Source organism: Amphibalanus amphitrite, unplaced genomic scaffold, assembly GCF_019059575.1.
Source record: "Amphibalanus amphitrite isolate SeventyFive unplaced genomic scaffold, NRLGWU_Aamphi_draft 000093F_arrow, whole genome shotgun sequence".
NCBI classification, from domain to species: Eukaryota; Metazoa; Arthropoda; class Thecostraca; order Balanomorpha; family Balanidae; genus Amphibalanus; species Amphibalanus amphitrite.
Genome location: NW_024881589.1, coordinates 929,353 through 956,393, shown reverse-complemented (window position 1 = coordinate 956,393; position 27,041 = coordinate 929,353). Strand labels below are relative to the sequence as shown.

Genomic DNA, 27,041 nt, shown 5'->3' with positions numbered 1-27,041 from the left:
ATATTAGTTACGGCTCATATTACTTTGAACTGCTGTTGCCGGAGAGATCTCGGTACTCGGTAATGCCGCTAATGTGCCTTCTACCATCTGTTCACGCATGTGTTTATCTCAGTCACCATGTCCAAATAACCACCCTGGTAACCGATAACCCAGCCCGTGTTACAGATAGCCGATTGACTTACAGAATAAGCGACCACAACAAAGCACTTGAACTCTTATAACCAAAGTAATCATGTATTTATCGTTACACTGAATACACTCTAGTACAAAAGTAACCAATAATGGCGGGTCGAGTCAGAAATGCCCTGAAAAGCGCGACCAGGCACAAAAGCAGAAAGCCCTTAAAATACGAATGCAGCGTGTCTCACTTGCTGGACTACATGTGTGATGTCGGCTGTGTGGCCGTTTATCACAGCCGACTGGACTGGGTTGGCAGTCTGCTGGGAGGGGAGTATCTTCACATGGGTGGCACGCCGATCCCACGGCGACCGAGCAGTCGGGGGTAGATGTGCTGGGTGACCCTCACCAGGACACGAGCCAACGGGGCCGTTCCGCTTCACACGAGTCAGCGGGACCGCTCCGCTTCACAGCAGGGTCAGAATGGGGTGCTTCTGAACCTGGGGAACCAATCGGAACTTGGTCAGACCAGGACGCGGGTGAAAAGTCACGACCTACGGGCACTGAAGACGGCGTGAATGAAAGAACAGGAAAACATTACCTACAACAAAGCCCTAAAATATAAGATGGGACACATGTACTTCTATCTTACAGTGGGATGGATCACATGGTTGTCAGGTCACTGAGGTGCGGATACATATTTACCGATTAAGTATAACAGCTAAACCGAGTAGTCCTAACTAATGCGTCTCGGAAGTCATGTGCCGTTAGAACACCCTGCCGGCACTCCCGTCACCTATTATCCAGCTGCCTGCAATAGCTGTTAATGGTTCAAACACGCCCCCACGACGGACACCGGTCGAGAGACTGACCTTGAGGCAGGTGCGGTGTTTGACGTCACACTTTGTGCCCTGCGGGCAGCAGTGGATGTGGTCGGGACAGCAGACGGCGTTGGCCTCCGGGCAGCACGCGTAGCCGCCAGAGCGGAGCGCGCAGCACGTGGCCGCCGCGTTGCAGCTCGTCTTGCCGTCGGGACACTTGTCGTCGACGGCGGGTGCGGCGGCGGAGCGGGCCAGCGGCACTGGGTGGCCGCCGCCGGAGCGCAGCCCCTCCGGCCGCCCCAGCCGCAGCAGGCGGTGCTCGCCGGGGCCCGGGATACACATACCCCGGTCCAGGTCACAGTGGAAGTCTGCACACACAGACACAAGGCGAGGGTAGAAGATAGCAATATGCAAAAGCCACTACTGACAGGAGACAATAAGCATAATTAACCCGGCCGGGCCCGGGGGGTAATCCCAACCACCGCAGCCCGGGGGGGGGGGGGGCGTTTTTCGCCCTCCTGTCTAACTCCGTAAATAAGGAAGCTACGGAAACAAAAGCGATACCAAACGAAAGGTCCTTACGAGACGATTCTAAAGCACCTAAAATTTTGACCTCAGGTCAATTTTCAAGGTCAGAAGTCAAGGTCAAAGGCAAAAACCGGCACATGTGTAGTGATCTCAAAGAAAGCGTTCTAGACGACGGCAGGATGCATAAAACCGGCAAAATTGGGTGTCAAAGGAAAGAAGAGATCTGAGAATTCCGAAAATGTGCTCAAAATTAAAGGTCAAGGTGCTTAATATTGACCTCAAACTTTGCACTTTTTCGTACATCTTGCGTGCTACCTTCCAAGATGTTTTGAAATGTTTTGAGGCTTATCAGGTCCCTATTTGTGGTTCATCTTACGATACAAGGCTGCTCAAATGTCAAGGTCACAGAAGAGTATCCTTTTTAGAGGCTATTTCACTGATTCAAGTTAGTAATAATAAACAAGACATCCGGAGGCTCTAAATGAAGGCTTAGACGAAAATAGATGCCAGATTCGTGATCAGCGGGTACGAATCCATCAGAAATGACCTTTCATGTGTCAAGGTCAACCAAAGGTCATTCGAGGTCACATGAGGTCAACATAAAACTTGACCTTTTCCAAACAAAATATATATCATTCGACGCGGCTTGACAAGGCGAATGCGATGGTACCACTGCCGTAGCTCTAGGACAATTTTTGTCGAAGTTATTTGCGAAAAACTAAAACCACAGCTCGGGGTCGTTGACCTGACCTGTGAACTCAGGTCACCAAAACTATTATTCTATTTTTCTCTAGGTCAAACGCTACACAACCGTGCTCGTAATTTGTCTTTATCTCTAAAACTCTATTTTTGGCAGCTATTTGAAGCTCGCGTCTGTGACGCCGAAGTTTGCCGTGCAGGGGTCTAGAAAAATCGACCCAGTGACGTCATCAATAGGGCTAGGTCCAAATTTTTTACTTCAGAAGATGTCAAATTGATGGGAGAAAAGGTACTGAAAGTTTCGCTTTCCTATCCCTAAGCGTTCGGGAGCTATCGCAAATATTCGCCAGGGGGGGGGGGCGAAAAACGCCCCCCCCGGGCCCGCGAGGGTTAACCCGCGCCCTGCGGCCGATTTCATAAAGGTTTGGTAGTAATTTACAACTAGGTGCATTTCTCACCCCTCAAAACTACAACCAAGGTTACAACCACACTGAGGGAGCGGTTTCATAAAGCTCGGAGGGCATAAATTTCGGCAGTTGTAGTTTTCTGCTTGCTTGAAAACTACAGTTTTCAAGCAAGCAGAAAACTAGTTGCTTGCTTGTAGTTTTCTTGCTTGCTTTGATTGCATTTTACTACCAACAGAACTTTAATAAATATTTCAATTCTGTGAATTATCAAAGTGTTAATATAAAATGACTTAATTGTTTTAATTCATCAATAATAAAATTAAATATGATGTTTAAAACAATAATCAAAAGGTAATCAGACAAAAATTTATTTGCTATTCTTACATTAGGAATTGTAAACAAAAACAATCGTCCAAGGCCATAGAGAAACTACTGCATTCATTTCGGCCGGCTGAATTAGGTTCAGGATATTGATATATAAATCCCTTTTGTACATTGATTGCTTGGGTGTTCATTTGTTTCTGATATATATGTTTCAGTGTTTGATTTATGTTTTATGTGTCCAAACGATGAGAGCGTCGCAGTGAAACAATACCTAAGCTGCCCAAGGTTTGGCCTTGTTGGTTGAGTTTCAGTTTGGTTAGAAGGCAGAAGGCATAGCGCCTCTGCCCTCTCCTTAGTTGCAAAAACGAGTGCGACGACTGCTAGTGCTGACTACTGAAATGTGAGTATTACATCAGCATCACTTGCCTCACACAGCTTTTGCTAATAGACGATGTGGGTATACTGGGTAATCCACAGCAACTGGTGTCAGTGTTCATGTGTTACTGTTACGACATAGTTGATGCAGCAATGCAAAGTATCTATGTACCATGAATTAACAACTCAATCTTCTGCCAAGGTCAGGGTGGCAACATGAATGGTTTTGAGTATAAGGATGATGAAACTATTTTAGGCTATGTCAATACAAAAGTGGACTAAAAAGTGTTTGTCATTCTGATTCCATAAAAGCATTTGCAATGACTCATTGGTAATTTGAATTGCTGTGTCTTTTGTCAAAATCTCCATGAATATTTCTATTGACAAAGTACACTGTACAGGTATTTTGCTTGTAGTAAGTACGGATACTGCTCAGGTGCTGTCACCCGTTTGTGCAAGAAGTCTCCAGACTTGTCAGTTCTTGAGATATTTACACAAAATTTGTTTAGAAAAGTCATCAAATAGTCTAACAGAACAAAACATGCCTTATCTAATCTAACCTGACCCAACTTTACCTTATGGCTTATAACCTACAACCTACCACCTACCAACCTACCACCCAGCAACCTACAAACCTACAACCTACTGCAACTTTTGGTGAAATTTGTATAAATATATGTAATATAAAAATAGACCTTGTACCTATACTTTATTACCTAGGGTAGGTATGGTAGGCAGTTTCCCATAATTTGTTGATATGGGAGGGAACATGCAAACATTTAAATAAAATCTTTTTGCACTAATCTCTGGCTTTTGAGAGCAAGTTTCCACTTTCAATTTTACCAAGGAAAACATTTGCATGTCTAGTCATTAGTTGTATGGCTGTATTACAGTGATGTATTGGGGAAGAAGTTAACAAAACGTGATAGCATTGTTAGTGCATTCAAAGATCTAGTACCGTTTGTCATTAGATTGTAGGTTAGTACCTTTGTTGACATGAAGCTAACAAATTAAACAGGCTGGCATTTTAAACAGACTGTAACAGTCTTACTGCCATAATTGATTACAGGCACCGGTTGTTTTCAGTCAAACTCAAGTTTTGAGGCAAACATTTCACATTTTTTATTGTGTTTCAGTTGTGCTAATTGTGTTCCAGCTTATAAGGTCTTCAGAATGCAATTAAATGTAATGCATGTAATGCACGCATGTTGCAGGTGGCTGACGAGCACCAACCAGCGTGTGCAGCAGCCGTTCCGTTGTAAACGGTGCGCTGACCACGGAGCCGGGGGTTGTCGACCGCCGGCTGGCACTCACCACCGTCCACCCCAAGCTGGCCATCATCGACTGGCTCGAGAACACCAGCACGCTGAACCAGTTCATCAGCTCGACGTGCCCCGACTTCGAGCAGCAGTGCGCTGAGACGCGCGAGCTGTTCACTGGGAGCAGATGAAGCGACATGGGACTCAGAGCGGCGCCACTGACGTGCAGCTGCAGCTGATCGGAATCGACAGGACACGTGTTCGCGGCTCGGCCACCACTCATCAGCCTGCTGCTCCTGCCGTTCCGTCTGACGGCGCCGATGACCGGGCTGGCGGCGTCTCTCGACGCGTCCGGCCACACCCGGCTGCAGGCGCTGCGCTCGTCGCTTTGGGTTGTAAATGCCGGCGAGCAGTGAGGGTTGCCTCGCTGAGTCGTGTGGGCGCTCCTCACTGTAGAGGTCGCTGTGAGCGCTGTGCTCCTCTTCGATCAGAGGATAGGTGGCGGTAGCGGTCGGTACGCAGCCAGCAGCGTACTGACACGTCATAGACCGATTGAAGGTCTTCAGTGCGTTATGAATATGGTGCGGGTAGCTCGATTCCGGCGGCGGCGTGACACGGTGACCCCGTGACCTCTAGCCGTGTCGGTCCGTGTGCGCGGCCCATTCGCCCCCGACTTGGGTTGTCGATGGTGGCTGCCGGCGCCCTTAAAATCGTACGTGTTTTAGACAAAAAGGGAAGACTTTAGTGATAGTGATGTTAAAAGGTATAACTTATTTTTCTAATGATTTTATTGCGTGCTTTGGCTGAGTGTCTTGATTTAAGTTTGTTTGCTTTCAAATTTACGATAATACAACAGCACAGGGTCAAAAGGCGGTTAAGACGTAGAACAGTAGCTGTTACATTGGGCTTTGTACGCGAGCCAGCCGGCCGAGTGATTACTGCGCGCGCACGCGCCGTATAAGAGATACTGATTCGGAGATACTGATTTCCAAGATCGTCGAGCGCCAAGTTCTGCGATGGCAATATCTCCTGAATATAGTGAACACTGAACACAGCGGCAGATGACAACGCCTTGACAATTGTTTTCGTCGTAATACGTGCTACTCAAAGAATGCCACGAAGGTGTGTCGTTGCTTTATTTGCTAGTCCGCACATCTGAGATCGTTTGAGACAAGTGTTTGAAGTTTAACCGGAATCGCTCTGATAGCTGCGGTGCAAATTCCAACAGCTGTTATTCTACTAATGAAAAGGTAATTATGCTATTGCTGGCCATGAATTATGAATAAATCACAAATTTTGTAAAAGCAAGGATTGTTTTCGACCGGACCATAGCACACATTTTCAGAAATTTTGGCGGGTGGGGTAGGAAAGGGACGCAGCCGGCCGCTGACTGCACGTTCAGGTGCGTCGTGGCGTTGCTGATGAAGTACACCGTGCATATGTTTATCACCAAGAAATTCATGCATTGTGATATAAAATAAACAATGAAACAATTCCAAACGTAACCACCCAGACAGACGCCGATCCGCCCCCAACATGGCAACACACTAATAATTTCCTCGAAACTCGCTGAAGGCGACTCGCCCACCATTTTGAGCAATATATGCCCCGCTGCGGAGGCGAATCGTTCACTCGCCCAGTCGGGGACGCAGCCGGCCCCATCACACAGTGTCAGACACTGAAACGGTTTAATATAGGCGGTTTTGCACAGTCTGGTCCAACTATTATGGGACGCGCTTGCCGCGGGCGCCGCAGTGCTGGCACACGTGCAGCGGAGCCGCGTGTCCGTCCACGTACTCGCTGGCGCCGATCTGCTCGATCAGCGACAGTATCCGCTGGGCGGCCTGCTAGCGCGCCACCTCGGCCAGGGCGAGCGGACCGCTCAGCTCGGTCGGGGCGGCAGCTCCTCGTGCTCGGCAGAGTCCACAGCGCCGCCGCCCATGAACTGCTGCAGCCGTGCGCGCAGCTCCTTCTGCTCTCTAATGACGTCCTCATGGGCGGCCGCGGTCCCGGTGACTGGATGCGGCTGGAGAGGTTCAGAGATGCGCGCGGAGGCCACTCCAGCGCTCCGGGTTCCAACACGGAACCGGCAGCGGACGGCACGGCCGTTGTGTGATGAGCCAGGACGGCTTCTCCTGATGTGCCCTCTGCATCAGCTGGCTGGTCACAGCTGGCGCGCTCTGTGGGACACGGACACTAGGGCTGATAATCCCGGGATCGGGATCCCGGGATCCCGGGATTGTAGTAATCCCGAATCCCGGGATTAGAAGCATCGGGATTTCGGGATCCCGATATTTTCCGTACAGAAACATCGTTCATAAAGTGTAGCTGATAGTAGGTATGTAAAAAAAGGTAAGTGAGTAACAACGCATTACAGTGCAGTTTTATGTCCAAAGATCTTACTTACGCCGTGCAAAGTCGTTATGCACAAGTATTGGTTACATATATACCTAATTGACATTGTTTCACACCGTCTCAGCCTTCACAATGTGGCGAGAGACGAGCTCTCTCTCGGCTCATCTCTCGCTCCCCGCGACGTCCCTCGCGTACTCGGTTTAACAGATCATTTTGCACGATGACATACTATGCCGACTATCGAATTCGAGTCCATCGAGTGGGAGGAGGTCGGCCGTCTTCTCTGTGTGACTGTGGGAGCACGTCTGGTGGCTCAGTTACTGTCAGTGCCCCGTGGCTGGACGATCCATGAGGCTGGCCGGGCGCCCTGGGCATGGTTACCGTTAGTGAATAATTATTAATTACGTGCCTTTGTGATAAGCTATAGCTAACTTTGCCAAAATGTCGGATTTTGCTGAATTTAAAGGCAGTGCGGTGTGGGAACATTATCTAAGAAGTCAAGATGGCCACACAGCAAAGTGTCGTCTTTGTAAAAAGGTACTGAAAATATCTGGAGGTTCCACCAAAGGACTTCACGTCCACCTCAGGAGCAAGCATGGTGGTATGAGTGTTGCTGGACCATCCCGATCCGGAGAGACGCCGCAAAACGTGTCCGGCGAAGGATTGCATGTAAACTGTCTGATGCGTTGAAACAGCGCATCCGACAGAGACGGTCACGTGCGGCTAAAGTCCTACAATCGCTCCATAACAAAATGTCGGCAGACAGAGACTGGAAAGATATTTTTCCTAGTGCCTCTCGCAAGGAAGCACAGGACTTAGTTGTCCACATGATGGAAAGATTGGGAGAACAGATGCATGATACCGAAGTAGGTGTAGATACAGAAGTGATGGACGCTGATGATCCTGAATCAGCGCCGTCTCTTCAGTCGATGCTTCAACAAGCTCTAGATGAGGTTAGAGCTCCAGAGCAAGGCACCAGTTCATGCCCGTCTGGGATTAACTTTTCGCAATCTTCTCTGATGATGACGAAGGCCATAAGGAAAGAATTGGAAAATTTACCTATCTCAGGAAGGACAGGCATGGTAGCGCTGTCCTACAACTGGCTGAAGGGCATAGTTCCTACGAGCGTTGAATCGGAACGAGTGTTTTCCACTGTCGGGAATATCGTCACAAAAGTGCGGTCGAGTCTCGGCGACGAAGTCGTTGATGCACTTTGCTTCCTCAAGTGCTACTACGAGGGGGTATCGAAAAGTTCTGATCATCACATAGAAGATTTAGACCGATTTTGATGATTTTTGGTTGGTATTATATTTGGTTCTTAAGAACAATGATCCCGCAAAGAGAATCCTGAGAAATGGTTTTATCTTATGTAGGAGAGACTTAGAAGTAAAAAAGATGAGTATTGGGCCCATTGAGGACCGAACCGTCATCCAACTAATGCATTTGAAACGGTATCACACTGAGAAAATACATCAAGAACGTGAAATTAGTTTATAGCTAGGAAAGCCCATCTAATGCACTTACCGAAAATGAAGAAATAATTTTCAACTTGGTTGCATGACCCTTGCAGGGGAGTCAAGAAGTGAGTGATTACCAGTGACTGACAAGGTGGTGACTGTGAAGGAAGTGGAGGACCTCATCCTTACAGATCGTCGTGTGACCTTTCAAATGATTGTGCAACAGAAAGGTCTCAATGCTGGCAGTGCCTGAAAATATTATCGGCGAAGAACGACAGACGATAAAGGAGTCAGCCCGCTTAGAAGTTCGTGTGTCTACTTTGTTCAAGAGAAAAATGCGTATTGGCCTTTCGGAATGAAAACTAGGCTTTTTTTAGGAAATTGAAGACATCTTCGATCATTTAATGACTTGTGACGAATGCTGGGTCTATGTGTATGATCCAGAGACAAAAAGATGATCAAGAAGTTTAAGCACGGCACATCTGTTCTTCATAAAAGGCGAAGATGCAGAAGCCGATATGGAAGGTCAATGCTATCAGTGTTCTGGATCTGGCGTAGGATAGTCATTACCGACTGTCTTGATGATGGTCGGATAATGATAAGCAAGCACTACTGCACACTTTTGAAGAAGTTGCGAGATGGCCTCAAGCAGAATCGCCGCAAAAAAGCCCAAGAAAGATGTTTTATCCGCACCGACAGCGCCCCCGCCCATTCGTCCTGAGCTGCGATTTAAGAATCAACATGATGTGGACATTAAATCCTACCGCATCTAAGAAATTCACCTGACCGGGTATTAACTGACTCTTGATTGTTACAGGAGATGAAGAATCCACAATATGGCCGGTGATTAAAGGCCCAGAAATGACGTCATTGATGAGGTGGAGCAGTGATTTACGGGACAAGGCGAAGGTCCTACAATGACCGCCTGAGGCATCTCAAGAAACGATGCAATAAGTTTGCGGTCGTGTGTGGTGACTTGTAAAGGAGTAATGAACATCATGTAAAAAAATCAAATTTCTATCACATCTAATTCATGGTGATGATCAGAACTTTTCGATACCCCCTCGTACCGTAACAAGTGAATGTGACCAGGACATGCTGCTGGTCAGACGACCACAATCCGTAGGCACGTCTACTGTATCCTGACTCGAAATATAAACAAGAAATACAATGATCAATGTCATTCATGCTCTTATATTTGTTGGGGGTGAAGGTGTATGCCTGGTATTGTGTTTATGATGGTAAGGATGCGCCATATACATACGATATTGCAAGAAAATTCTGCTTTGTAGACAGGTTAAAATAAAAACTGCTCAATCCCGGGATCCCGGGATATCCCGGGATTGCATTTCTAAAATCCCGGGATCCCGGGATTGCCAAAAAGTCCCGGGATTATCAGCCCTAACGGACACCGTGTTACAGTTAGACGATCCACTAACGTGTTATCATGGGACAAAAAGGGAGGTGTAAGATGCAATGCTCTGTGGCGTGCTCTATTGGAAGAGCGGGAAAAGTGTAAGATGCTGCTATGGGACATGGAAGCAGGTGTAAGAGAAGAAAATCTGCCCGAGCTACCACATGCAGATTTTCTTCTCAAGATGCAGGGCTGGAAAATGATCAAAATCACTTCATGTCATATTAACAGTTGGCCGCATGTGAGACACCTGTTACAGTGACAGCGGAAGTTGGTGAGGCAAAAAGATGTCAAACCTACAATATCTGACTGTTACCTACATAGAAAAAAAGCTACACTATCCATTTTGTCAATACCTACAAAATAATGATAGGAATACAATGACACTTAGAAGCTGCTCATTGCAAATGACGTTGATTTGAAAAGCAACAATGACCTACCTACCTCCAACTTACTAACCTACTACAAACTATCAACCTACAACCCATTCAGACAAACCTTTTGTATACTAATACCAGAAGCATCTTTGGGTATAGTAACTCACCTTGGTTGGAAGACCTTCAATTGATGTAGGTATGCACTCGCAATACTGACAACTTTGACTTGAGACCAGTGAATCTGTTGACGATGACGGGCAAAAGGATTAATATAGGTACATATGTAGTTGTAGCTGACAATTGACATATCAATATCAATATTACACATCACTTGTGGCAAAAAGCATTATCACACTCATTTTATATGTTACCATGTTGAAGAAAGAACACTCAAGTGGTTCCCTGCAAACTGTCAATCTCAAATCTTATCAACTTGAACTCCTACAACAGCAAATATTTGCCAACAATACATTTTTTCGGTCTACAAACAAAGTATTACTTACTGCCTTGTGCCTTCAAAGCTCCTGATTCTTGGTCAAATAGTTATTTCAAAATAAATAGGTAGAAAATTCGATTCACTTCCACACTTCAATGTTCAAGACAACTGTTGATGTCAAAGTTTGGTCAAATTTATGCAGCTCAGAGCAACGCAGAATTTTGTGGGATATCAAGAACATGAAATATTACTTGCGTGTAAAATGCATCGTTTTATGAAACCGATCTGCTGCATTTCTCTCCAAAAACAGCTGTTGGGCATAAAAGTCGACGTAGTAGAATTTCGGTCGCAAAATACAACCCCGTTTTCTTTATGAAACCGCTAGGGCATAAAATCCGGCAAAAACGGGTGGGAAATTGCGCCAGTTGTATTTTACTACCTTTTATGAAATCGGCCGCTGGTGGGGTCTGTTTATAACGCGACCTGGTGGGGGGGGGCTATTTTTTGCCCCCCTCGTATCTCCGAAACTACTGGACGGATCCGCAAAATTCAAACGGCGTTCGAAAGGCCTGTCAAATTTGTCGCAGGAAACCAAATTTCATTGACCTTGGGGTCACCGATGACGTCACAGGTCAGGTCAAAGATGAAATGTTTCACCGTTCACGGGTCATCTAGGGAATGCGCTATAACACCGAAGAAAACGCATTTTGTCGAGAATCAGCGATAGGGCGTCAGTTGCCTAGTACATATGTTGCTATAAGAAGTCACTGACATTACCAAGTCAGGTCACAGGTCAGGTCAACAAGGGTCACAGGTCAGGTCACATGAACCTAACTTTAGGTACTAGGGTGGTGCGATGCATGTTTTATGGCCAATTTTTCATTTCCAACTCAATGGTGTTGGTTATAAGACTATCAGGTACGGCTCAGGCCACTTTCTGGTGAAGGTCAGGTCAAGGTCAGGTCAAAAAAGGTCAAATTTTAAAGTTGATAGTTTTGCATAAAATGGGCATTGATTCGATGCAGCTCGTCACGGGGAGTCTAATGGTGGTCTTTATTTTGCGCTACGGGGTCTAGAATTGCTAAAAATTGAGTTTGAAAATTTGACGTCATCAATTTTGAACAGTAATTGTTTCGCTATAACTTCGCCAAAAAAAGAGGTATCATTCTCAAATTTAGCATGTGGATAGAAGGCGGGAAGGACTATCACATATGTTCCGGTTTTTGCGAAATTCAAGAAACGTTTTGGATTTTTCGGCTATTTTATTCAAAAAATCTATTTTTTATTTTTGGGGGTCAAAATCCAAAAATTTCAAAAATCCGAGATAACAATTTTGTAGCCCTGTCAATTCTACAAATTTTATGTATTATCGTTTTTCTGTATTTGCAAAGCTATAGGCCTGACAGCTCTTCCCGCGAAACCCTTTTTTGGGTCGAAAACGGCAGAACATGACGTCACTCTGACGTCAGTTGCGGCCAACCTATCATAGCCTTTGGAAATATTTTTGATCACAATGTGTAAAATTGATGTCCAGGAGGGTACTGAAAGCTTGGTGACGATCGGCGCAGCGGTTCTGGAGATATATCGAAAAGTCTGGAGGGGGGGGGGCAAAAAATAGCCCCCCCCCCCCCCACCAGGGCGCGGGTTGAGAGCAACTGATAGAAAATATGGGTTGACCGAAATGCTTCAACCAACGGTGCCCCGCAAAACAAGTCAGTTTTGTTTATTTCACCAAGCAGCCATGCCCGAATTGCTAGACATGTTCCAGCTCCCCTCGTCACTCCCTCCCCTTCAGACGCCCCCGAGCATAACACTCTGCCCTCCCAATCCAGACACTCCCGGTCACCACTCAGTCCAGCCATCTCCCAAGAGGCCCCACTGCCACCCTCCCAGCCCAGCAGCCCCTTCCCTCCCCCTACTCACGCTGCGGACAGCAGTGCAGCATGTCGGCGCAGCAGACGGCGTTGGCGAACGGACAGCAGCCGTACAGCTCGTCAGACCGCATGGTCATGCAGCAGGAGCCGCCGGCGCACCGTTTGCCGTCCGGGCACACGGTGCCCTGGGCGGCGGCGGCCGTGAGCAGCATCAGAACGGCGGCGACGCGGTACATGGCGAGCTCTGGCGATAGACAGATCAGTCAGAACCTGTGGTCAGGGCCGGATGGCAGATAATTGTTTACAGCTTTTGGTAGAAATTCCTGCGGAATGAACTCGGAAAATATTTCCACAAAAGGTGAAGTGTCGTGCCTAGCTATGAGAAGTAAGAGGATGCGATCAAGAGCTTATGCCCAATCTTGAAAAATGTAAGAATAGTTACTAAAAAAAAGCTCATAATGGCATATTGATGAACCACTAGCAACCAATTGCTCATAAATAGCTTGACTTCCAGTCACTATCGAACTGATATGATATGGTCGCTGATGTGGTCCAGAAAATGATCGAAAAAAAAACAGATGTCCTGGGAAACCAAAACCAAATATGTATTTGGTAATCTGTATTTGGAAAGCGTATGTTCTAGAAAGAGTAAGACATGACTTAAAATCGGTTGCAGCAGTGGACACGTCACTCCCAAAATTATTTCAGACCATCTTTATATTCATTGGAGAAAGGGAAATGAAAGTAGGTCAATCAAAACCGATCATACAGGATGTAGCTTCCGGCATGAACAGCGAACGCCACGAGCAAAGAAGCGACTGCAGTGCTGTGTCGCTATTGTGTGTCATTGCATCGCAAAGCAGCCGGTCGATTCTTTCCGAGACAGATTGGGAGTGTGGCAACGTTTAGCATTATCGGGTCAGGGAGCGGAAAAAGCGCAAAAAAAACTGTGTAGAGGTGGACAGACAGACGTTCATCAACCATCAATACGAAGCTTGTGCTACTTAATTCAAATAAATGCCAACAAAGAATAACACCACCACCCGACAGCTTGATAATTTAATATAATGCACGTATTTATGATAAAGAAGTCAAAGCACTTATCAATCCACACACGACGAAACTACGTACTCCACCAATCACAGCCACCCGATCAATCCCTGAGTAGAACTCGATCCCGGGCTCCCCAATCCCACTGCAACGCTCACGGTTGGTGTCTCCAAACTGTGACGACGACGGTAGAACGCTGTCGTGACGTCCAGTCTTTGTCACTCCGCCTCCAGGGCCACTCTGTGGTCCACTGGCCTAACCCGCTCAACGACGCAGCGGCGCGCGGCGGATGGGGCAGGGAGGGGGAGACGGACGGGCCCCTGCCGACCACGGACCCGGCCAATGGCACGTGACTCATAAACAGACCGCAGAACAAAAAACAGCGCAGATCCCCCGGTCCGAGGGCGGCAGATGCTGCACTCGCCGGTACAGATGGAACATAGCATGAGTATAGGAGGGGAAGGAGGGAGAGGTGCTCCACAGTATGGCATCGCACTCGCCATTCGATGTGTTGGCTTACAACCCGCGCCCCGTAGGGGGGGGGGGCCGAAACGGCCCCCCCCCTGTCCTTTTCCGTCGATATCTCCTAAACGGCTGGAGATATCGCCACCAAACTTTCAGGACCCCTCCGGGCATCAATTTTACACATTGGGACCAAATTTTTTTCCAGAGGCTATGATAGGTTGGCCACAAATGACGTCCGAATGACGTCATGTTCTGCCATTTTCGACCGAAAAAAGATCTTCGCGAAAAGAGCTGTCATGCCTACAGCTTTGAAGATACAGAAAAATGGTCTGGACATAAAAGGTGTAGAATTGACAGGGCTACAAAACTGCTATCTCGGATTTTTGAAATTTTTGAGTTTTGACCCCCAAAAATAAAAAAGCAATTTTTTGGATATATTAGCCAAAAAATCCAAAAAGTTTTTTGAGTTTCGAAAAAAACGGAATATATGTGATAGTACCTAGGTACCGTCTTCTATCTACATACCAAATTTCAGATCGATATCTGGTTTTTTGGCCAAGTTATAGCGAAAAACTGTTCAAAAATGATGACGTCAAATTGTCAAACTCAATTTTTGGCAATTCTAGACCACGTAAGGGCAAAACAAAGACCGCCATTGGACTCCCCGTGACGAGCTGCATCGAATCAATACCCATTCTATGCAAAAATATCAACTTTGAAATTTGACCTAATATGACCTGACCTTGACCTGACCTTCACCAAAACGTGACCTAAGCTGGCCCCAAAGGCTGCCTGACCCACATAATCGCATTTGTCATGTAAAATGGACCATAAAACATGTATCACACGCCACTTTCATGTTGTGACCCCCATGTGACCCCCAGTGACCTGACCTCTGTGACCTGACCTGGTATCGGTGACCTCAGATAGCGAAGTATGTGTTTGACGAACAATGTACCATCGAAGGTTTTCAATAACTTACCAATTTACTCGATTTCACAACACATTTCTTGAAATGCCTGTGAACGGTGAAAATCCGACCTTTGACCTGACCTGTGACGTCATCGGTTTAACCTAGGTCAATGAACTTTGGTCACAAGGTAGTTCCCGGGTGGGGCTATCGAACGCCGTTTGAATTTTGAAAATCGGCCGGTAAATTTCCGAGATCTTAAGGGGGGCCGAAACGCCCCCCCCCCCCCCTACGGGTGGTAGGGTCCGCCGGTACCTAGCCCTACGGGGCGCAGGTTAATTAGGGGAGAGTGGGGCAAAGCGGCCACCCGGGGCAAAGCGGCCATCCATCGTTTTAGCCCTCCACAGCTGGCGTCAGTTCCAATTTATGATTTCCAATTATACTTCTCTTTGCGGTCGTTCGAATGAGCCAGACCGGGGTTTCAGGCCCATCGCCATTGTTCTGTGAAACACGGAAAAGCATTTCTTGCCAGGTTACCAATTATGTTTACAATTTTTAAATGCTATTTTATTCCATAACCGTTTGGAATTTTTATAAGCGTTTTTGTCCATGCATTGCGTGGTTATCGTACATGCCTTCTACCAATTTTAATGCTTTTTAACCCACTAATAGCTGAGCTAGAATATTTTTGTCTCGGACGGTAGCGCGGGGCAAAGCGGCCGGGGCAAAGTGGCCAGCCCCCAATTGGCCATAAGTTGTTTCCATCTGGATAAAAACATTATTTATATTCAAATGTGTCGTCATGCATTCATCTTGGCCACTTTTCGGTTACATGAGTTACCAAATTATGCAATTAAATGTTTTTCCAAGAAAATTCTTTCTTTGTTTAGCAATAGGTGGGAAGATAACAAAGTAAACATCCATCTTCCCTTAAACCTTGTCACCATCAAATACCCTAGTCGTGCATGAGGCAACTATTCTGTTTCTCATATCGGGACTTGAGAAGTCGCCAGTGGCCGCTTTGCCTCAGGGATGGGGCAAAGTGGCCAATATGCTATAGGTTTAAAGTTTTGTCAATATCTCCCATATGTGAACGCCTTTGGAAATGAAACGCAGTTGGAATAAAAGACAATTTAATAGGGATCACATTGGTATAGAAAGAATCTTTCCAAGTTTAAAAATCAAGCGTCGGCATCGTTAGAAACGTTAGGGTGGCCGCTTTGCCCCACTCTCCCCTAACCCCCGTGCCGCTGGGGGTCCTGGATTTCCCCGCTCCTGGGCCACGTAGCGACATAACCCTCGCATGTGTAGGGGGGGGGGGGTCGGATGGACCCTCCCCCCATGGTTTTTCGCGAATAACTCGCGCAAAAAGCGGCCAACCGCGACGAAACTTTCAGTACCCTCGAGTTGATCAATTTTACACCTACTCTGAAAATTTCATGACCCTGACCCAAGTGACCTTTGACCTGTGACCTATTTCTCGAGACCATATTTGGCCGGACTCGCGATTCGGTGTATGTCGGCTCGCATTAGCCGCGCGTTTGCAAGCTTTTCGTGGTTTCAAACGCATTTGCACAGATAAGGTTGTCAGGGGATGTTGATATTTAACTGCATCACAAAACTTTATTATCAAGAGGCCTGTTAGTGTTGCATCCAGATCCTCTTGCACCAATACTTGGATTCTGCTGCACCACACCCACTCAAAGACTCAACCATGGTCCATGACAATCAACCAATAATTTCTACCAAGCACCTGTAAGTTTATGTCAGGAGCTGAAACAGAATAATTTACCACCTTTAGGTTATCAATGTACAACTGGTTTTTCGATTCTACCTACCTAGTTTGGAGCAAGAGGCCTCTGCTCTTGTGATAAGGGAAATGGCAATAACTATTCCCTTTAGATCATTCAATTATCCCTGACTGGTAATTACAATAATTTATAGTTCTTCTCATACAATGTTTTTCTCAACAATACTGCCCCAAGACAGCAACAGCAACACAACATTGGGTAGTCATAAAGCAGGTGTCACCCTTGTTTTTAGATTTTACGTTTAAAACTTACATGTTTTAAATAAAATCAAAGGCTTTGCTCGACAAAAACTCACATTTCACAGCCAAACTATGAATCATTGAGGCATTAAAATAAAGTTGCATGCTCCCGGTCTAAACTCACATTATGGAGCTATAAGCATTAAGCAGCATGATTAGCTACTTTAACCCGCGCACCGACGGGGGTCTGCGCCAACTTCGCACCGACGGGGGGGGGGCGGATGACCGCCCCCCCCCCCTGAGATCTCGAGAACGAAGCAAGATAGCGACAAGCGGTAAACGGCATCAGATACGCACGGCCAAGATCTACAATTTTTACAAAGGTCATTTTCAGGTCAGGTCAAAGATGACGTCACAGGGGTCGAAAAAGTCAAAATGGCGGCGCTAGATATGGAGAGAGTTTTTCTCGAATAACTTTCGAATTAGTCAAGATAGGAACAAACTAAGGGCATCATCGTGATCCTCTCGTCAATCCGCATCGAATGATATATATGTTGACCTCGAAAGGTCAAGGTCAAAGGTTGACCTCAGGTCACGTGACCTCGAGGTCATCATGTATATCATTCGATGCGTCTTGACGAGCTGAACACAATGAGACCATCCACGCGTCTGTATCTTGTTCCTGTGCGGTGTTATTGGCCAAAAACATTTGGTGACCTTTGATGACGTCACATGACCTCACAGCTGCCCAAAATAGAGGAATTAGAACAATTCATAATAACAAATAACGTACATATTCTAGCGCTAACTGAAACAAAACTTGATGACACGATAGCAAACAGCCAATATACATTACACGACTTCCACCCGCCAATTATCAAGAATAGGACGCGACATGGAGGAGGAGTGGCCCTATATTGTCATAAATCATTACCGATACAAAGACTACTTAATATCGAAATTGGAAACGAAGAGTGGGTATGGGCAAAAATTAAAGTAAAGAACTTAACACTTATCATTAGCTGTATCTATCTTCCGCCCCACTTGTCATCGGACCGACTGCAATCATTCATAGACACGTTCACCGAAGCAACCTGTCTGGCACAAACTTATTCACCAACAGCCGTCATAACACTGGGAGATTTCAACACTGGTAACATATATCTTGATCACTCATTTAATCGGCACAGTGGCATAACCTCATTTGATTACAAAATTAAAGAAACAGCTGATACACTAAACCTTTACCAACTCATCGACGAACCCACAAGACTGGCAAACGATGTCGCAAATTTAAGAGATCTAATATTTACAAATAACACCAACTTAATCCAACATAGCGGCACATTGTCGTCATTTGCAAACCTCGATCATTTCCCTATTTTCGTCGAACTTAACACGACAATAACCGACCAAACTGAGAAGCCACCAATTGTTGTTTGGGAGTACAGGAAAATGAACATTGATCTCCTGACTAAGACACTCACCGACACAGACTGGAATAGCATAATTGAACAAGATTTAGACATAGCTACCTCACAATTCATTACAACACTTCACGACGCGGCAACTGCAACCATACCAAAAAAACTTATTAATCAGAAGCGGAATGACAAGTCATGGATGACAAGTACATTAAAACGTAACATAAGAAAAAGAAATCGACTCTTCAAGCTTGCTAAACAAACACAAACCGACTTAAACTGGACAAGGTGGCGACATCAGCGCAATTTAGTCACTGCAATGAGCCGACAACTTAAACATGAATATATTAGTAAACAAGTTGAAAAATTGACCGAACAAAGACAAAATCCGTACAAGTATCACAAAACATTACGAACCGTTATAGGAAAAACTACTGACAAAGACATACCACCACTGCTGACACAAACGGGAAACGTGATAAGTGACGACATAGAAAAGGCGACACTCTTTAACGATTACTTCGCCTCGCAATCAACACAAGACATATCCGACGCCCATCCACTGCCAGACAACAGGACAACTCAAAACATTCCTCAACTCCAGCGAATAACAACCACTGAACGAGAAATCCTTGGAATACTAAATTCGCTAGACGTCAATAAATCAACCGGCCCAGACGATTTACCTACACGATTCTTAAAACTTACAGCACTCCTTATCGCCAAACCCCTATCACAACTATTTAATAAATCACTTTCTCTGGGAATTTATCCAAGTGAGTTCAAAACTGCGCATGTTAAACCAATATTTAAAAATAAAGGGTCACCATCAGACATCTCCAACTATCGACCAATCAGCATCCTTTCGGTTTTGTCTAAAATCTTTGAAAAAGTAGTACACAAAAATATTTACAAGCATGTTAGTGATCACAATCTTTTGACTGATAAACAAAGTGGATATAGAGAGAATCACAGCACTGAACTACAACTCCAGTATCTGACACACAATCTTTACAATTCTCTTGACAATGGCGGTGATTTTACAGCAATATTTTTGGACATCAGCAAATATTTTGACAAAATCTGGCACAAAGGATTAATATACAAATGTGAAAATGAATTCGGAATTTCAGGAACACTTATCAAATGGCTAGAATCATATCTATCAGACAGGACTCAAATAGTTAAAATTCGAAATTCGCTCTCAGCTCCCCGTAAGATAAATGCCGGCTGCCCACAGGGATCAGTCCTCGGTCCTTTACTTGCACTCATATACCTAAACGATCTCTCAACTCGCACTAAAAACGACATTTTATTCTTCGCCGATGATACGTCACTCTATGCTTCTCACACAAACAGAACGCTGACATCCACCCAAAACTCGCTACAACTGGACCTCGACGAAATTAAAAAATACGGACACGAATGGGCCATAAAATTCAACGATGCAAAAACCGTACAACAAACATTTTCCCATAAGCCTAACAACATACCACCCAAACTCACTTTCGGTGGGCTTCAGATACCATCAACAAACACACATAATCACCTTGGTTTGACCTTTTCAAAAGACCTTAGGTTCCACGAACATATAAACGTTATTCTTAAAAAAGCTAATAAATCCCTTAGTCCATTATATCCTATAGCACACTATCTCCCACGGAACACTCTAGACGCAATATACAAGACATACATTCGACCATATCTGGACTACTGCGACACCATTTACGACGGACACATCACCATTCACGACACAATGAGACTCGAGGCATTCCAAAACAGAGTAGCGAGACTGACGACAGGAGCCCTTTTTCGAACATCATCAGACAAACTACGTACTGAACTTGGATGGGACACACTGACAACCAGACGAAAGTTACGCAGACTCATGCTTTACCATAAACTAACAAAATCTGACTTTCAAACAGGGCCCTCTTACATCACTTCCCTTATGCCACACTCACGACTACGAGACACCAATAGGTCACTAAGAAACGCAAACCACCATTCCCAACCACGAGCACGTACGACTAAACACCAACGAACATTTTTTTCTCTCACAGGAAAACAGTGGAACAGTCTGCCAAACTCAATTAAGGAACTATCATACAAAGATTTCAAAAGCAACATTACAGAACGCATGTGCACCAACAAACCTCCTCTGTACTACTCTTACGGCACCAGGACCTTAAACACACTACATACGAGGATAAGGCTGAACATGACTACACTTAACGAACACAAGTACAAAATACAAAAAATCGAAACTCCTAAATGTGAATGCGGGCATCCTCAGGAAAACGTAACACACTACTTATTTACATGCCCCAAGTACAACCAACCAAGAGACTCACTCTACTATAACTTGCAACGCATCCTTAACTATGACCTCAAACAAAAACCCAAACCATTCCAACTTGAAGTCCTCCTGCACGGCCGCGGACTCGGTGGCGGGGGCGGTCGGCTGGTGGCTTGGCACTTCCAAAAATTCTTGCAAGAATCAGGTAGATTTACTGGATTATAATCAAGTACAGCGTTTGCTGACCCGGGCGGGCCTGCGCCTGCGGAGGAGCGCGCGTGGGGGTGGCTGGCTGCGCGAGACTCCCGTAGACACGGCGGCGGCGGCGGTGTTATTGCGGACATGTGAATGTTGAATGTTGCTATGTAGAGCAATTGAGATTTGGCGCCAAGAGACAAGCCTATGGCTTTTGCGCCAACTCTCCGTGATGCAAATCTGATGTACCTGATGTACTAGAACAATAAACTTCGTGTGTGTGTGTGTGTGTGTGTGTGAAACAGCAAAACAGACCTCAAGGTAGTGAAGGTTGATCGTATATGAGGTCATGTATGGTATATGGGGCCATTCCGACCCGTTTTAGTGGTAAAAACAGGGAGTTGATTTTTCCCCTATTGACTTATAATGGGGAGGTCGCGAAATTGACCTGACCTTAGGTCACCGATATCAAAATTCCGAGATATACAAATTGTAGCTACTAATGACCTAATAATATCCTGCGACTTTCAAAGGCCTCCGACATCTACTGTAGCTCTGGCACGGTGACAAAGTTGCAAAAAAGTGACTTGAGGTTGGGTCATTCAAAGTGACCTGGTGACCTGACCTTAAAAGGTAGGAGGTTCAAACTTGCACACCATGTGTAAAATTGATGAGGTTATAGTCATACCAAATTTCGCGTAGCGCCGCGGTTTTCCCGCTATTCGCGAAAAACCTCAGGGGGGGGCGGATATCCGCCCCCCCCGTCGGTGCGCGGGTTAACCTCTGACTTCAAGGTTAAGTGACAGTCACAGGTGTCCTAAGCCACAGGCTACCTGTCCTACATCACACTTTGTCTGCAGGTGGCTGTGGGACCACTTGCCACACTGCTCACGCCAATGCCCCTCCCAGTTGATTGTCTTTTTCACTTCCCTTTAATGCTCCAATTACCACATATAGACCAGCTCAATGCTCGTGAGCCATCCTCAGTATCTGAGCCTTTGCTTTCTCTTTCTTTATCCGAGGGCTGTTCGACTGTGCAGACAAAATGAAATCTGCTGCAGCAGCCTGCAACACGCATGCGCAGCGAGGGCTACGTCGCCCGTTAGTCCCGCCCACACCACTCCGACTCCGTCTTCGCCTGTGTGTCACCCAAGATTACTTTACTAATAGTGTCACCTACTGAAGCATGTTTCTCTTTCCTGCAGCACGAAAACAGCAACTGCAGGAGACGAAAGTGGCGCGGATTAAAGTTTACTGTCCAATATTTTTTATTGTAAGTGGTTTGTGTGATTACGTACGTTTTGAAGGGAAACCAGAGAGAGATGGTTTGTGTGATGCTTTTTTGGTGTCATTGCACTCTTTTCAGTGGCACATTGCTAGTAACCACATTTAAACATATTTTAACCATTATTTGAGCGACAATCACCATTCCCCCCAGTGCATGGTTAGCCATGGGTGGAATAAGCTGCAGCAATGCTCGACGGTGGCGTGCTGACGGAGAGTGGGCGGAGCCAGGCGGCTGACGTCACCCAAGTATGACACACTCAGCATAGATCTATCCTGCAGGGACCCAAACAGCCCTCTGGGTCTTCCGTCTTTCTCATCTTTACCATTATTATTGCTGGAGATGCTAGCAAATTCATACTTCACGCCAACAACAACAAAACAATCTGTGATATAAACATGACTGTTTTAACTGGGACCAAATTGTCTGCTATAATGCTGCATTGCTTTATATAACCATTGGCATAGAAAATACAGTTCACAGCAGCAAAATCAAAATGCTCCTCCTTTTAGGCCCCAAATTGGTCAATGATCAAAGTCACCCTACCATTGTCACCCCAGTTTACGGTACACCTGGCACAACAGCTGGGGCCTTTGCCCTTTAACCATTCAGTGATAACCTACTGAGCACTGTAAAATTCTTAAAAAGTGACAAATGCCAGAACAAACTATTTCAGCGTTGCTCACAGGTTGAAGTCATTAAAATAAACAAAATGTGGAAAAACGCAGGCTGGTAGATCACATACCCTTGCAGTTGAGTTGATAGTACGCAAACTACGTAGGTATGTACTTCAATTTGTATTCGTATCACAAAAAGGTTAAACAAGCGTAAAAAGTCGATTCATCCCTTTATGCCATACCTATGAGTCTTTAGGCTCTCTCTATCGTCTGGAGGTTTCGAAAGATGCTCTCCAGAGATGGCGCTAGTAAGTTTGGCTGACATGACGTCATGCTTAAAAGTGATGGGTTTTGTGAGAGCAAATGTAATAATAGTTGAAAATTTTGGTTTTTTGCTTAATTGAGAAAAAATAAACATACAATTGTTCAAAACAGCGTTTTTCTCATTCATCCTTCATTGTTTTAAGAGGAATATAGACAGTTTAAATCTTTTTTCCTGACCGCAATTCGCACACGCACTAAATTAAAAGCTGGAGTTTTGTGCGTTCGTAAATAGTGATTTGAGAGAATAAATTGACAACAATCGTTTGCACTTTTGCTTTACAATCATTTTTCAATGCAGATAAATGCATAAACTATTCGAAAATAGGCATATCTTTGAAATATTATGATTTTCCACAAGCAACTTTTTCCAAAAACTTGAACTACTTACAACTGACGAACGCATCCAATAATCTGGATGTCTTAGGATGAGTTCGTCATTTTTTTCTCAAGGAAATACGATACAGTTTAAGCTACTTTACCGATTTATTAGGGTACTTTTGCCAATGAATTAATAAATAAATGACAACAATTAATCTCATTATCAACCATACTCGGAAGAATTTTCTTCGCATAAGCGCGAACACATCCACGCTTTCATGAAAAGTAACGCCTGTAGATGTCAGGACTGCTGCTTTATGTTTCGCAAGGTGGCGCAGCGCGCAGGGTACCGACTACCGAGGCTGAGGTCTCCAGACTCTCCACCACGATTTAGCTTGGAAATGGCCAATGGGGAAGGTCTCACCCAAGAAAAAAACGACGCCCTTTTACACAGCTGCATAACGAGAATGAATTATTGGCATAGCTGACCATACGTCCCCTCCCCCTCTCCGCCCCAGCTCAATTGGAAATATCGCCTTGACTAATTTCTCACTCTTCCCAGTAAACCTTAACATGCATGATGCAGATGTCCACTGCGTAAGTCGTGTGCTTGCGTAAGTGTGCCAACTATATAGTGCTGCCTACACTCTACAGTGCCTACTGCTTCCACCATTGTCGTTATAATTGGTGATTCTCAGGTCAAAAGTTACACAGTGGTCTCAGAGAACAATCGTTTCAACAAATTAACGATTCAAACCGTTGCATTCTACTTATATTCCGGTCAGTTCTGCTACTAAACAATTCCGGCAAAACACTCTTTAGGTTATGTATTAGCGAACCACCACACAAAATTCGCCCAATCAATGGTCAGTTATTACTGCTGGGCTGAACCGTCATACGCTATATAGCCTATTGCAGTCAATATTTTCAGAACGATACCGACTGACGAAACACAACGTATTCGCGGATTCGCACATACGTTGGCACCCAGGTGGCTTGTCAGCAGCCGCACAAATTGAGATGGTACACCGTAAAGCATGCCTTTTCACACAGGCACAAGCACAGGGACACAAATTCTCAAAATCCAAACTTATTCCAATACTGGTCAAATACTAATAGGCATAAAGTTTTGAGGTTTTCTCGTGTTCATTCTTCTTTCAACACACGCGGCAGACTGCAGCAGAACATCGCACAGAGCTGCGCTGGATGCAGTCATGAGCTGGGACACGGTTTGTGACCAATGACCGATCGGGGGTGCCAGCCTCCTCCCGGCACGCGATGCACTGGCCGCCGCGCAGTCGATGTCGGGGCACCGCCGGCATTCGCCGACAGGGTTCCATCCGATTCGGTGTATTGGTGGCAGCCCGAACAGTGACCCACGCGAAGCTGGTGAACGTCGATGGCCGATGAGCGATGCCCTTCCGCGACCGGCGGTGGCAGTCGGTCCCACATCAAGAACAGATACCAGTCATGCGGTCAGTCGGCGACGGCGCGGTCGCGAGCCGATCTGATGGTCGCGCGGTGGGCGTTGCCGACGTCCACCGGGACCGTCGACTGGGGGAGCGCGGCCGCCTCTTGGCCGCCGCCTCTGGTCGGCGCGCTCGTTGCGCTGTGGGACGGCATCCACTGCAAGTCGTTCACTGTGAAGCGGTCGTTTGACCGGACCTGGCAGGCGGGGAAAGGGGGCCTCAGATGAAGTAAAACCATCCCTCAGGCCAGCTTGAGCTGGCTCTCCACCTCACCATGTTAGATAAGCGGACACCCTCGTGATCATCGCAGCGATGATTGCCAATTGGTGTGTCATTATGGGAGAGGATGCCAGCCTCCTTTGCAAGATAGTCTGCCTTTAATATAGTGCAGCCCGATCCATTGCCTGTGGCAGCAGACTGGGCTTGATAATGCAGTGCAGGACACACCAAACGTAAGCGGCCATCTGTACCCCCAGCGCAGTAGGGCTGACTCAACCAGAGTTGCCCTCCCCCCACCATTCTATGCACGTGATAACTGGATGGGACATGCCATGGTCAGCATCTGTTCAAAAGCTGCCCTAAGCATGTAAAGCTCCACTGGCATGCTCGAGCATGGTCACAGTCACTTCTCACTTCTCAGTTGAACTTCCAATGGAAACCCATCACAAAGTAGAGATCAGGGCGCCTCTCACACTGCAGCACACTCAACGACTGAGGCACCATCTCATCACTTGCAGGTGGTTCTTGCCAGGAGCAATGCCAGCCACACACATCACGTGATAACAGCAGTGTACAACTGCAATCTACAAGCATCCATGTTCTTTCTGGTTTTCTGCTGTTGAGATCCACTGCCATGCATGAACTTGATGGGCTTTTGTTGCGCTCCTCCCATGTGCAGACAGGTTTCTGCTGAAACAAAGCAAAGCAAATGTGATTAATAATGGCCCTGTTTCACCATCCAGACACTGTGTGCACTGGTAGCTACGGCATACCATAGCATCACTCAAATGACGTTGCATGTGATCTCTTAGTTTATGATGAATCGCGTTTGGAACAGAGTGAGATGTTCTGAAAAACCGTACCAAGAACAGAGGTTTGAGTTCAAATACTGCTAGCATGCTGCTGGTGCTGGTACCGCAGCGTGCTAGCGTTCTGGGATGCTGTCATATAGCTTAGCGTCACAGTGAACTTTGTTGACACTGCCATGGCAACCCAATGCTCTGACACACGCAGCGCACTGCAGTGCTCTGCCGTGAAACACCACCCATGAACGTTGGTTGCATGACCAGGATCGGAGCAGTCAGTGGCGGATCCAGGGGGGGCAAAATAGGCATTTGCCCCCCCCAAACGGCATAATTTTAACATTACGCCTATGGACGATGCATGGAAAGAATCGATAAATTGTTTTGGTTTGCCCCCCCCCCCAAAAAAAAAACTCTGAGCTGGACAGCATCAGTATTGACATGTTATATAAAATGAGGTTTAGACTTCAGGTGGTCCCGGGTTCAGCACAAGGGGGCAAAAAATTGTCAAAAAATATTTAAAAAAATACCTGCCTTCAACAACACCTCATCTAATCACATATCTCAATACAATCACAATCAAAAAGCAAAAACCGTTTGAATAACAATGCAATATTTTGCAACCGCTGCACCATTACTGTCACGTACGCTATCCCTAGATTGGTTGCTGGTAAGTAGTGGTTGTCGTCATCAACTCGTCATGCAGCAGCTGATTGGGATGGGCGGGGCCTATTTTTATCCAGACGATAGAGAGAGCCAGTCTTTAGCCCTCGCGCCATTAGCGCCGTGGAACTGAAATTATGTTCTAAGAATGAAGGTTGTAAATGTTTATTTTCTAGCTCAACTATAAAATATTGTAAAAATGCATTTACCATAAATTATATCATTAGAAACTTTTTTCTTGGCACTTCAAAGCTCTGTATTCACTTTTGTTTCTTTGATCACTTGTTTCAACGCTTTTTACCAAGGGTCGAAAATCGAGCTGATGCTGCTGACGATGGTGTCTTTCAGTTTGTATAACGCTAGCCGAACACAAGTAATGGATATGATGCGCAGGAAATGACGACAAAAGTTTAAAAGCCCGCAATTTTTAAAAAGGTTTCGTTGAAAAACTGATGGCTTGCCTTCTTATCTATCAAAGAGATATTTTCATAATTGTAGAACAAGAAAACCAAGGCAGTAGATAATAAGAAAACTATTTGAAAAAATATCAAATGCTCAAAAGTAATA

The 27,041-nt window shown here is 45.7% G+C and overlaps 1 protein-coding gene and 1 long non-coding RNA gene across 12 annotated transcripts; both read right to left on the bottom strand.

The window, feature by feature from the left end:
• Positions 1–213: 213 nt before the first annotated feature.
• Positions 214–26,825, bottom strand: LOC122380216 (progranulin-like). 11 transcript variants are annotated; one of them, XM_043363194.1, is made up of 4 exons: positions 26,684–26,825; positions 12,493–12,687; positions 990–1,306; positions 214–617 (listed from the first exon to the last, which is right to left on the bottom strand). In XM_043363194.1, exons 2-4 carry the CDS (start codon positions 12,677–12,679, stop codon positions 585–587), a joined length of 537 nt encoding a protein of 178 aa, XP_043219129.1. In that variant the 5' UTR covers positions 12,680–12,687; positions 26,684–26,825; the 3' UTR covers positions 214–584. The 11 variants fall into 11 exon arrangements, with proteins under 11 accessions (XP_043219129.1, XP_043219131.1, XP_043219135.1 ...); XM_043363196.1 differs by lacking the exon at positions 26,684–26,825 and adding an exon at positions 22,807–22,982; XM_043363200.1 differs by lacking the exon at positions 26,684–26,825 and adding an exon at positions 22,921–22,979.
• LOC122380218 lies at positions 5,649–10,979 on the bottom strand. Its single transcript, XR_006256299.1, has 3 exons — positions 10,637–10,979; positions 10,301–10,374; positions 5,649–6,710 (listed from the first exon to the last, which is right to left on the bottom strand). It is a non-coding gene; the product is annotated as an uncharacterized LOC122380218 (long non-coding RNA).
• Positions 26,826–27,041: the final 216 nt, after the last annotated feature.

Excerpts from the sequence above, each read along its gene's own strand:
- LOC122380216 (XM_043363194.1), bottom strand. The coding sequence starts at position 12,679 with ATGTACCGCGTCGCCGCCGTTCTGATGCTGCTCACGGCCGCCGCCGCC. Across the intron at positions 1,307-12,492 it reads GCTGCACTGCTGTCCGCAGC|ACTTCCACTGTGACCTGGAC; the intron begins GTGAGTAGGGGG and ends CTGTGTGTGCAG. Across the intron at positions 618-989 it reads AACACCGCACCTGCCTCAAG|GTTCAGAAGCACCCCATTCT; the intron begins GTCAGTCTCTCG and ends TTGGTTCCCCAG.